Here is a 12,382-nt window from a genome sequence, read left to right as displayed (position 1 = left end):
ATTGACAGGTCCCTGGGGCCAGCCCAGATGGGAGGAGGGGCTGTGGAGTCCTTGTGAGACGTGTCACAAAGACTGTGGAGGGCAGCACGGCGCTCTGGCTGTGTAAGTGATGGTGCTTTCCAGAAGACCATCAAGATTTTGGGGGGAGTCCTTTCCTGTGTCTCCCAAAAGGTCCAGGTGTCAGGATACCTTTCCTCCGAGGATTCGGATCCGGTTTGTGGCTTCGGCGTCAGAGGGCACTGCTGAGGACAAGGCAGCGTGTGGCAGCCTGTGGCTGAGTGTCCGGTGCAGGAGGCCCGGCCTCAGGCCACCAGCCCCACATGTCACAGACATACCAGCATGGGACGTGACTTGCTGACCTTCCCCCATCTGTAGCCGCGAAGATGACTGGTAGCACTTGTGTGTGTGGACTAAGTCATGTATTCGTACACGCGTGCATTTGAGTCCACCCAAGGGACGCGGTCGCATTGAGTACACATGAGGACAGCATGAGCCACGTGGGCTCCCTGCCGCTGAGGCAGGCCAGAGGCAGAATAGGTGAGCGCAGCAGCAGTCTGGGTGCGTCAGACTGTCGTGCTCTTGACCCCAGGGCTGTAGGGGGGCGTTCCCTGGGGTTCCCGTCTGTCATCCTGCCATTACTGAAAACTATGAGTGAAGCCTGTTTTGGCTTCTCTGCTGCCCACAAACCTCACCCAAACTTGGGGGCCTCCAGCAGCAGCGCCTTCTTTAGCTGGACCACACCCAGGGTTGGTGGGGGGCGCTGCTGTGAGTTGGGGCCAGCTGCCATTCTGTGCATCTAAGGCCTGGGCTGCTGTGCCCAGACATGGGCCCCCTGGGTATAAACGTGGAAGCCAGTTGGTCAGGCTGCAGTGTGGGTGCCATTCCAGCCCCAGATCACTCTTCATTGGGTGCTCAGCGCTCCTCCCCAAGAAGCCCCAGGTGGCTCCCCTGAGGGTTGGCCTGGGTCCCTCCCCTTTGGTGGCTTCCCAGGTGACCGGCTCCTCCTCAGTTTGCTGGGCTGAGCCACCCACGGGTGGGCCCTCCTGGGAGGAGGCTCCCACCCCACCCTTGGTCCCAGGTGGGGGGCGGGGTGGAGGGGCTAATGATCGGAGGAGGCAGCGTTATCCCCCACACTCCCCCCACAGTGTGTGCCACAGGGAGCGGGGAGGGCGCTCAGAGCGGGCCATGAGCCTGAGTTCCCGAGCCTGCACTAGCTCCACCTGCGCAATCCCCTTCCCCTCATCTCCCGACTTTGTTCTGAATGCCCCACATGCAGGGCCATGGCTAAGAAAATCCTTTAGAGGTGACCAGATTCCAGACTCGAAGGCCGACACGGGCCTTCCCTGGTTGGTGAGCTTCGGGGTCTGCACACCTCCCTCCCTTGGGTTTGACACATGCCTGTTGCTCCTGAAGCAGGATAGTGGCTCCTGTGCTACCAGAAGCTTCTCTGATGTGGGGGAGGGTTGAAGGCTGCTGGAGGGGAAAGCACGGACTCTGGCCCGTAGGATCCCTGAGCTGCGTGTCCAGGCCTCACGTGTGTGTGTGTGTGTGTGTGTGTGTGTGTGTGACGTGGTCGCTCCTCATCTCTGCCCCCCACCCAGTTCTAGCGACTCTCAGGACATCCGCTAGGGATGACTTCATGTTCAAGATTGGGTCTCAGGCCACAGTCCGGAGCAGAGCACACCTGGGAAAGCCCCTCCCCACAGAGTGGAGGCCGGGGGGTCCTGTGCAGCTTTTCTTGTTGTCAGGTACTCACCGGCTCACACATAGGCCTGGACTCAGATGCCAGTTTAGGTGTGGTGTGTGTGGTGGGCATTGCTGGAGCATGTGTGAGCACGTATGTGTGTCAGAGAGAGAGAGCACATGTATGAGAGCAAGTGTGTGTGTGAGCAGGTGTATATGGTGGGGATTGTTGGACCATGTGTGAGCACGTGAGTCAGGGAGTGTATGTGAGAGCAGGTGCATGTGTCAGAGTGTGAGAGCAGGTGTGTCAGGGTTGTGTGAGCAGATGTGTCAGGGTGTGTGAGAGCAGGTATGTGTGTGAGCCCACTGCCCCGCCCCCCCCAGCCAGGTTGTGCGGCCGTGACACTGCCCAGGAGCCAGGGGCCCGCTGTCTCTCCGCCCCAGCCGGGCGCAGCTGGGCACAGCCAGCGGGGTTACATCCCGGGCCTTGGCCATCTGGGCTCTGGCAGCGAGGACTCAGCGGCAACCTCTGGCACCCACCTCTCCCGCCCTGGGGCAGGGCTGTGGCCTCAGGGCTGGGGTCCCATTGCCTTGGCATGCTTCTTCTGAAGGGTTTCTGGGAATTGCCCAGACATGGACACCGCCGGCCAGTGGTGGGGCTCACGTACGTGCAGGTCATGACTTGGTGTGGGGAAGAAGGCATCTGCTCTGAGTTTTCCGGGCGTGGACATGGGAGGGGGCAGGAGGGGGCGGGAGGGGGCGAGAGGGCCCACCTATCCACAGAGACAGCTGTGTGCCAAGGAGGTGACTTCCACGGGCAGCGTTCTTGGGCAGGTGGGGGGCAGCTTGCAGCAGCATAGCTAGCAGGTACACCCACCAGGGCCTGGCTGCATGAGGCAGCAGAAACAGTTGGCGCCCTCAGACAGTATCACCTGTGACTGTGCAGGACCGGTGATGCTGGAAGCCACCCTCCTGTCCTGCTTCTCTCCCCGGGTCAGGCTTCTCTTCACTGATGCCCCAGGATGATGCGCCCTGGTGCCCCCTGGGGAGTCATGGTCTCACCCCTCCCTCACAAGGCTCTTCTGTGGGATGCCAGCATGACCTTGGGCCTCCCCTGTCCTTCCTGGGGCATGGCGACCAGCACTGGACAGTGCAGGGGGCCCAGTGTGGGCAGGGGGCCCGTCCACAGGCCTTGTGTCCCTGCCGGGAAAGGGTTGGCACCAGAATCCTTTCTCTGGGCTGGTGGCCAGTGTTTCCCTGTGGTTTGACCCAAACTGCGCCCAGGTGCTCCTGTTTCAGCACTGAGGTCACATCCAGAGAGTGGGCTCGGGTCCCTCCCCAGCAGGAGAGCTGTGTTCCAGGTCCTGCCCTCCCACATCTACTGCAGCTCTGGGTCTTGATGGGAAAGGAGAGGTGTGGAGAGGACGCTGCTGGGTGAGGTGGCACAGGTCACACACAGGTTGGAGAACTGACATTTTATCTGTTTTGCTGAGATATGACTGAGACCACGTGGCTCATCCACTTAAAGTTCATTGGTCTTTGGCTTATTCAGAGCCAGGTAGGTGTCCCACTAGTTCTAGAAATTCCCAGAAGCCTTCATCCCTGTTCCCCCCAGCCTGGCAGCTTCAGAGCCACTAGCTGTCCCTGTGGACGCTGCCCTGGACGTGCATGGTGTGGGTCCCACTGTGCCCAGCTCCATGCCCCAAGCGGCCGTCTCCCAGGGATTCCCTGCAGGAGTGCATTGGAATCTCGTCCCTTTGAAGGCTGAGTGGCGTTTGTCATGTGCATGGACCATGTGGGCTTATCCCTTCAGGGTAGACGCTGGGGTGGTGCCCAACTTGTGGTGCGGGTGCGCCAGCAAGAACGTGTGCTCCCTTCTCTGGGCGGGTGCCCCAGAGGGGAGTCTGCTCGTGGAGAGTCACCCTCAGTGAGGGCCAGGCTGAGCCCACGGTGGGACAGTGATCCTAGCTCACCCTGGAGTCTCTTCTGGGGGAAGCGGGCACCCCAGAGTGTGAGGCCTGGGAGTGTCTCGGGCATGGGGAAGGGTGAAGACCAGCTGCAGGGGGGCACTCCCCTGTGTGGGACCCATGTGACCAGAACAGCCCCAGAGCACCCCCACCTGCCCCCGTGTGGGCACCCGTCTTTGTGGCCCCCACAGGAGTGTGGAGCGGCCCCCCATGTGCACCCCGCCGTGGCCTCCTGGGGTCCTGGTGTGCACCCGGCGGTGTCAGCAGCCGGCGGCCATGCGGGGTGGGGACCGTGTGCACGTGGCCCAGGCGGCGTCACCTGGGCTGCAGGGAAGCTGCGATTCCATGTGACGGACCGTTGGTCTCTCCACCCGGGACTGGCAGACCCCGGCACGGTGCTGAGACTTGGTGGGAAGCCAGGCAGGGCTCTGGAGCGCTCGGGAAGGCCGCCGACGCTCCCGCAGAGGCCGCCCGGGAGCGTGTGAGTCAGCGCTGGGCAGGGAGGCGAGCGGCCCAGGCCGGCTGTGGAAGCCTCCGGGCGGGTGTGGCGGGGAAGCCTTTCCGATGACTCACCCTGCAGGGAATTCCCTAATGATTCGGAATATTTTTACTTCTGGGCTTGCGCACAGTTTCCTACTGAGGACCTGGGGCTCCTGATAAGGCTGGAGCTCCTCGGCTCTTCCAGGGCCAGCCTTTCCCGTCCCTGTGGAGGCTGGGGCTTTGCTTAGTGCCTGCGTGGGGCCCACCTCTGGCTGGGCTTGGCAGAGGGGGCACCCAGGGGCTGGATGTCCACAGGCTGGACGGTGGGGCCCATGCCACCAGCTCCTGGGGCGACTGCGACTGGGTCCCTGCTGGTTCTGGTGCACGTGGGAGCCGGCTTCACAGTTCCCTGGTGTACACGATTATCAGCCACGTCGAGTGGCCTGGGCACTGCCATCTTGGGCAATTGGTCTGTATCTGTTTCTATGTGGGTGGCAGCTTGCTGGGGATCCTCAGTAAAACAGGCCGTGCCCCTGCCTCTATGGGCTGGGCTGTGATTCAGTCACAGATACGAGGACTCAGGGAACACAGGCCCAGAGCCCAGGACAGGTGCGCAGAGTGTGCTGGGAGCCCTGGGCCCCTGAGACCTCCAGGCCCTGCCCTTCCCGCCTTCCAGAAGCCTGGTGGTTGACAGGAGTGTCTGGAGGCTCTGCTTGTGCTCTCTTACTCTGCAGTTAGTGGGGCAGGCCTTGGGAAAGCTGAATGTACACGCACAGTGGGCCTTGCCAGCCTTGGGCTGACGCTCTGACAAGGACCGGTGCCCGCAGGCCCAGGAGGCTTGTGCTGGGTCCACAGGCGCCGTGCTGAGCCTCCCAGCAGCAGATGGAGGCCGTGCCATGGGCAGGAGGAGCACTTGGGTCACTTGCTTAGGGAACGGGGTCGTTTCAAATCCTTAAGTGGTGGGTGGGGCTCCTGTCTGCACGGCCTGGAAGGCTGCCTGGACCCCGGCCCCTGCCCGCAACCCCAGCCCCTGGCCAGCCCCCGACCCCAATCTCCAGGCACAGCCCCTGGCCCCCAACCCTAGCCCCTGGCCTCCAACCCCTGACCCTGGCCTCTAGGCTCAGTCCCTGGCCCCACCCTCTTGCCCCTGGTCCCCAGCCTCTTGCCCCTGGTCCCCAGCCCTTGACCCTGGCCTCCAGGCCCAGCCCCTGGCCCCCAACCCCAACCTCCAGGCCCAGTCCCTGGGCCCCAACCCCGACCCCTGGCCCCAGTCCCCCGACCCCCACGGCTCAGGATTGCCCATCAGCTCAGGGGCTGGGGGGTTAAGGATGCTTCGGCGTTCCGGAAACTGTGATGCTTTGTGGGAGTCTTGGTTGGTGCCTTTGAGAATGGCAGAGTGTATTTTTAGTTTCCGATAATGTTTTCCTGGAGGAGACAGGGCGGCTGATCCCCTGGGCCCTGGTCTGCATCTTATCGCTGAGTGGGTTCATCTGGTGGGTAGTTGGCACTGGGAGCCCGGGCATCCCGAGAGGCCCATGTGTCCTGGCACGCCGACGTTGCTCCGGGCTCTGTGACTCATATTTCCTCCTGCTGTCTCCACCCTCCACCCCTGCCCGCCCTGACTGTCAGGCAGAAGAAGGAGATTTTGTCTAATTTATTTATAATTTAGGATCTGTTACACACACATACACACAATCTCTTCTTCGAAAACAGCAGGAGCATTGCTAAGCGTCTCTTGCTGTAGTTGTGTGTTTGGGGACAGAGTCACAGGAGAGGAGGAGGAGGGAGTCCTCAGCAGGGGATGCCCGTCTGCCGATTGAGGAAACGCCCGCCTGTCCCCCACGTGGCCGGCAGCCCTGGAGAGGCTCCTGAAGGCCCAGAGCTCAGTTCGCAGACATTCCCACCCCAGGCTCCCTGAAGCTCCCCCCTTGCAGGCCGGGACCCAAGGAACACTGAGCCCTTTCAAGGCCTATTGGGAGCCTTTTTATTATTTTTTTTTTTTGAAACATGCAAATGGCCACTGGGGTAAAGTTAAAAATACCATATTTTGCATTTCTGTGTCCTGATGTGGCAAGAAGCCATCAGAGAGAGGATTTTCTCCCTCAGCCGACCGCTGGTCTGAGCAGAGGCAGGACCAGGGCTCCCAGGCCCTCACGCGTTAGAACAACTCTGCTCCCAAAACACACGGGGGCTTTGCAGCCCTGGGTCATCTGCCCCTGCTTCCTGGCACGCACGCACCTTAGGCTGGAGCTGGTGGGTACAGGGGCCGGGACACAGACCTGGGTCAGCTCCCTGGCCTGTGCATCCTCTCCTGGGTCACGGGTGCTTCTCCTGGGCTCGCCTCCCTCAGAAAAGCTTGGCATGTAGAAACCACTCATGCCTGGCATGAAGCTGGGGCGGTGGGCCTGAGGACGTAGGAGGGGGTTGGATTTCTGGGGCATGCACTGCATGTGGCTCCCTCCTACAGAGGGGGTGGGTGGGTCCTTCGGGCTCTGCCAGGCTCCCTGCCCACGTCTGGGCCAGGCATGTCCTCTCAGCTGGTGACGCACATGTAACTGTTTGCTCTTCTGCGTTAACAGCCCGGGTGGCCCGAGCTGGTCAGAGGGCTGTGGTCCCCGGGGTCCCTTGTGCCTGGTCAGGGCTCACCGTCCAGGCGGGGCACTCGCCCAGGCACCCAAACTGATGGGCTTCCCTCTGCCTCTTCCCCCTAGACGGTCACCACATCTGGGAGACAGAGGCCAAGCTGGATAGAGACCTATGTAAGCCGGTAAGTGTGGCTGGACACGCAGCCCTGGGGGTGCCGGTGCTCTGGAGGCTGGGCAGGGGGTTCCTGCGAGCAGGAGTGACTGGGAATGCCAGACTGGATCACGGAGCCCTGCCTGACACAAGTGCTTGTGGGACACAACACGAGTTCGAGGAGGACAGCAGAGTGACCACGGGGGGCAGGACCCCACCTGGGCTCCACCCAGGAGGTGCCCTGTAAACCCCGACGGGACCACACACCCGTCCTTGGCCAGGACCGTGGGTGCACTGAGGGGCTCACGTCACGGGGCCACTGCCACCCTCTGGTTATCGTTGTGAGCAGGGAGGCCCCGGGAGCAGTGGCTGCTCCCGAGTCTCCAAGCCGCACCAGCTTCCACCAGTGTCCTTGGCATGACTTCTTGTCTCCCGTCCTCAGAGAATGCATGTCACTTCATAGACACTTGTTCTGAACACGAACTAGATGTGAAGTCAGATCTCGTGCCACTCAGAGGTGCTCAGTCTCTGCCTGTGAGCGGAGTGCTGGCAGGGGCCGGGGGGTCCTCATGCCTGCTCCATGCAGACTTTCTGCCCACAGCTGCTGGGTACTGCATGCACGTGTAGGTGCCTGAGAAATAACGTTGCCCCTGTGGTCGTAAGTAGAAGATATTCTTTGAGACAACACAGCTTCTCTGGCTTTGTGTGGCACGTGTGAGTGCAGGCGTCCTTCATCCCTGAGGCTTCTGGTGGCGTCTTTATGTTCAAAGTGGGTTTCTCCTAGGCTGCAAGTAGCTTGGTCTCACTTTTCACCCACTGACCATCTGTGTGTTAAGTGATATTAAAACTGACTGTTGCCATAGTGGGATTAACCTCTCCCGTCCAGTGTGCATGTGTTCTGCATGGTCCTTGGAAAAGCAGCAGGAGTCATCAGGCCAACAGCAGTTATACTGTGGCCAGCAGGTGACTGTTCACCTGAGAAGTTCAAAGTTCTTCCAAACTCTGTAGCTCACCCCTTGACTATGGACAGGCATGAGGTCCCCTAGCTCACCCCCTGGCCGTGGACAAGTGTGTGGTCCCCTAGCTCACCCCTAGCCGAGGACCAGTGTGTGGTCCCCTAGCTCACCCCTTGGCCATGGACAGGTGTATGGTCCCCTAGTTCACCCCCTGACCGTGGACAGGTGTGTGGTCCCCTAGTTCACCCCCTGGCCATGACAAGAGTGTGGTCCCCTAGCTCACCCCTTGGCCGTAGATAAGTGTGTGTTCCCCTAGCTCACCCCCTGGCCAGGGAGAAGTGGGTGGTCCCCAAGCTCACCCCCTGATCATGGACAGGTGTGTGGTCCCCTAGCTCACCCCTTGGCCGTGAATAAGTGTGTGGTCCCCTAGCTCACCCCCTGACCCTGGACAGGTGTGTGGTCCCCTAGCTCACCCCCTGGCCATGGACAGACCTGTGGGCCCCTAGCTCACCCCCTGGCTATGGACAGGTGTGTGGTCCCCCAGCTCATCGCTGGCCATGGACAGATGTGTGGTCCCCTAGCTCACCCCCTGGCCGTGGACAGATGTGTGGTCCCTTAGCTCACCCCCTGACCATGGACAGGTATGTGGTCCCCTCGCTCACCCCTGGCTGTGGACAAGTGTGTGGTCCCCTAGCTCACCCCTGGCCGTGGACAGGTGTGTGGTCCCCTAGTTCACCCCCTGACCGTGGACAGGTGTGTGGTCCCCTAGTTCACCCCCTGGCCATGACAAGAGTGTGGTCCCCTAGCTCACCCCTTGGCCGTAGATAAGTGTGTGTTCCCCTAGCTCACCCCCTGGCCAGGGAGAAGTGGGTGGTCCCCAAGCTCACCCCCTGATCATGGACAGGTGTGTGTTCCCCTAGTTCACCCCCTGGCCATGGACAAGTGTGTGGTCTCCTAGCTCACCCCCTAGCCGTGGACAGGTGTGTGGTCCCCTAGTTCACCCCCTAGCCGTGGACAGGTGTGTGGTCCCCTAGCTCACCCCCTGACCCTGGACAGGTGTGTGGTCCCCTAGCTCACCCCCTGGCCATGGACAGACCTGTGGGCCCCTAGCTCACCCCCTGGCTGTGGACAGGTGTGTGGTCCCCCAGCTCATCGCTGGCCATGGACAGATGTGTGGTCCCCTAGCTCACCCCCTGGCCGTGGACAGATGTGTGGTCCCTTAGCTCACCCCCTGACCATGGACAGGTATGTGGTCCCCTCGCTCACCCCTGGCTGTGGACAAGTGTGTGGTCCCCTAGCTCACCCCTGGCCGTGGAGAGGTGTGTGGTCCCCTAGCTCACCCCTGGCCGTGGAGAGGTGTGTGGTCCCCTAGCTCACCCCTGGCCCTGGACAGGTGTGTGGTCCATCTGACAGTGCAGGGAAATGGGAAGTTGGCTTATTCAGGAATCATGCTCAAGGCAAGATGGTAGTGTTGTCTGGGGCCCCAAGGGGCCCTGGGCTGTTGGGGCGGTGTGAACAGGGAGCCTTGGTGGGCTTTGTTGAAGCCAGCAGGCAGCTTTTCTCTGCTCCGCAGCAGGTAGGCTTCCCAGCCCCGAGTGGAGATGTGGAAGTGGCCCTCCAACGCTGCTGGCTCTCGGCAGGCCCTGGGCCACCTGCGCCCTCACAAGTGGCTCTATCGGGACAAAGCATCTTTTCTTGTGACTTCAGCTTCCTTTTCCAAAGCTCTGATCCACTTACCAGAAGCCTTTCCAGTCTTGTCAGATGGAAAAGATTCCTCCCTGGCCCCAGGGGGAAACCTGCGCTCTCGAGCTCGCTCCTCTCCCAGGATGTCCAGGCACCCTCCCGTGTTCGGGACCTCACACGCGTGCACACGTCTCCTGCGGGTCCTGTCCTGTGTCCTGCGTGCCTGAGTAGCCCCGGGGAGGCGCCGTGGGCCGCAGGCAGCTCGGCTTCCTGCTGCTGCTCAGCTCACAGGATTGTCGTAAACACACCTGGCGGTGGGACAGACAGCTGGAGCCGCCCCCAGCAGCCTCCCGCATGTGCCCCGGCCCCCCAGCTGCACTCCCTCCCCCCCAGCTCCCCTGAGCATGGAAGAAGCCTGCAGAAATCCTGCCAAGTCTGCATGTTCGTTTTTGTGTCATTGGCTTGTCTTTTTTACTGAGTGGCTGCATATTTTAAAGGAAGCCTGTTAATAGTTGTTTTAAGAGAATCATAACAGTACGTGTGAAGAGGGAAGTACTTTAGTTTTATGATTCATCCGTATCTCTTAATTGAGGTTTATTTTTATAGACTGATTCTAACTATAAAGGAATATATTATTCGTTGTGGAAATTTGGAGAATGTAGCACCTGGTGTAATTGCACCACTGCTGACATTTGGGTGTCCATCCTGCCAGGCTTCTCCTGGTGCGTGCATGTTCGTGCACATGCATGTGCCTGCATATATGCACACACACACACACACACTCGTTATGTTGCACACAAATTTTTTTTTTTAAGATTTTATTTATTTATTCATGAGAGACAGAGAGAGAGAGAGAGAGAGAGAGAGAGAGGCAGAGACACAGGCAGAGAGAAGCAGGCTCCATGCAGGGAGCCCAACATGGGACTCGATCCCCAGTCTCCAGGATCAGGCCCTGGGCTGAAGGCGGTGGTAAACCTCTGAACCACCCGGGCTGCCCTCGCACGCAGTTTTTAAACAAAGCAGAATCCTGCTGTGTGTGTGGTTTATGTGCTGTTGTGAGCAGTGTAGACGATGCAGTTTCTTAAAGCGAGTTCAGGGACCTATCAAGAGCTGTTTGTTATCCCTGTTCTGTTCCTGTCCCAACAGGTGGCAGGGACGACAGTGCCCCTCACTGCACTCCCTTCCATGCCTCTTCCTTCACCGCGTTCCCGGGGGGATGGTGTTTTGCATACTCTGTTTAGAGAGGTAACAGAAGCCCCCAGTCAAGTAGAATCTATAAAAACCAAACCGTCAAGGCCGGGCCTGGTCCGACGCCTGCTTCTGCCCTGTGCAGTCCGTACAGACCCTCGCAGGCCCCCCGTGGACGGCTCCTCGTGGCTCACCTCATTTTCATCCTCTGTTTAAGTAGGACCTCTTCCTCTCCATGTCTCCTCTTCTTCCGTGGTGGTCAGACCACTAGCTCTGTGCCCCACGGGGGCTCGCCGTCGCCAGTGCTAGCCACGTACAGCACCAGCATTTCCTGCAGGGTCCCCGTCCACCCGTCCACGTCCTCGAACCCTTAGGAAACAAGCCCAGATGTAGACCCCCTGCCCTTGATCCTCATGTGCAAACAGGGAAGCTGACATTCAGCATGGTGGCCCCGGCCCTGAGCATGCACCCTCCCCCGTGTGACCCACCCTTCACCCCGTCAGCGCCAGGTCTGGAGCGTTAGTTTTGCCAAGGGGACAAGAGACCCATTGCCTCTTCCAGGTGGGACACGTATGGAAGCAGTGAGCCCATTTAGTTGGGAGTGAGCACGGCCCCAGGGGATGGTGCCCCGAGGGGCCCTGCCACCTGCATGTCCTCCCAGATAGGCTTCTGTGCCTTGGTTTCTTTATCTGTAAAAGGAAAATGTGGGGCCTGATATTCTCTTCAGTTTCCCATTTTAACATTTCTAAGATTCCATTACTTAACACGATTCAATCAATTTTGCTATTAAACTGGGTAACGAGCTACAGTTTCTTTAACAAAAACTTGATACGATGGATTTTTCTTACTCATTTTCTCTAAGTGCTAACTTAAATCATTTGACAAAACTGAAGAAACATTTTGGATGTGAAATCCTGTCGCTCGTGCGAAATCAAGCACAGCATGGGCGCCTGTGAAGACCTGTCCTCTGAACATTCAGGCACCCGGCGGTGTCCACCACTGACCGCCAGCCTGTGTCTCCTTTTATCTCATGCTGCCCACCTGACTTGTTTCAGGCCTATACTGGAAGGAGCAAAATTTTTGTGACCATGTTGCTAATTTGTATTTTGGACTGTGAGACAGTAACAGTGCCCACCAGGAAGCATCTGTCCCCGTTTGTGCCATACATTCTCACTGTCCACCCACTCGTGTTGAGCTCACCTGCCTTCCATTCGAGGGTGTCTGGGGGGCTATGACAGGCTTCGTCCCATACCTGTCCCTGGGATGCATCTCCAGGAAGCACCTCCCCTGGGTCCTTTTTTTTTTTTTTTAAGATTATATTTCTTTATACATGAGAGACCCAGAGAGAGAGGCAGAGACACAGGCAGGAGAAGCAGGCTCTCCTCGGGGAGCCCAATGCGGGACTCGATCCCAGGACCCCGGGATCATGCCCTGGGCCAAAGGCAGACGCTCCACCGCTGAGCCCTCCAGGTGGCCTCTCCTGGGTCTTCATCCTGTCACCTGAGCACGGCTCCATCCACGAGCCCTGTGTGAGACTTTAGCCTGCAGAGGTCACTGGCCATGGTGGTTGGGGCAGGCAGATGCGTGGGGGTCTTTCGAGGACCTCTCCGGCTGAGTGCCCCCTCTGCCCTCGGCTCAGCACCAGCGGCTTGGCTCGGGGAGGTGTCGGTGGTGTCCCCGCTGAAGCCC

The 12,382-nt window shown here is 59.6% G+C and overlaps 1 protein-coding gene across 10 annotated transcripts in view; it reads left to right on the top strand.

The window, feature by feature from the left end:
• Positions 1-12,382, top strand: part of NFATC1 (nuclear factor of activated T cells 1) — a 96,277-nt gene that overhangs the window by 44,550 nt on the left and 39,345 nt on the right. For all 10 annotated transcript variants that reach the window (XM_035708887.2, XM_035708898.2, XM_025421940.3 and 7 more), the window contains exon 7: positions 6,842-6,897. In XM_035708887.2, the coding sequence (XP_035564780.1) occupies positions 6,842-6,897 (56 nt within the window). The remainder of the gene's footprint in view (positions 1-6,841; positions 6,898-12,382) is intronic.

The sequence above is a fragment of the Canis lupus genome, chromosome 1, assembly GCF_003254725.2.
Source record: "Canis lupus dingo isolate Sandy chromosome 1, ASM325472v2, whole genome shotgun sequence".
Lineage (NCBI taxonomy): Eukaryota > Metazoa > Chordata > Mammalia > Carnivora > Canidae > Canis > Canis lupus.
Note: the sequence above shows the minus strand (reverse complement) of the source record. Positions and strands in the feature narration are given on the sequence as shown.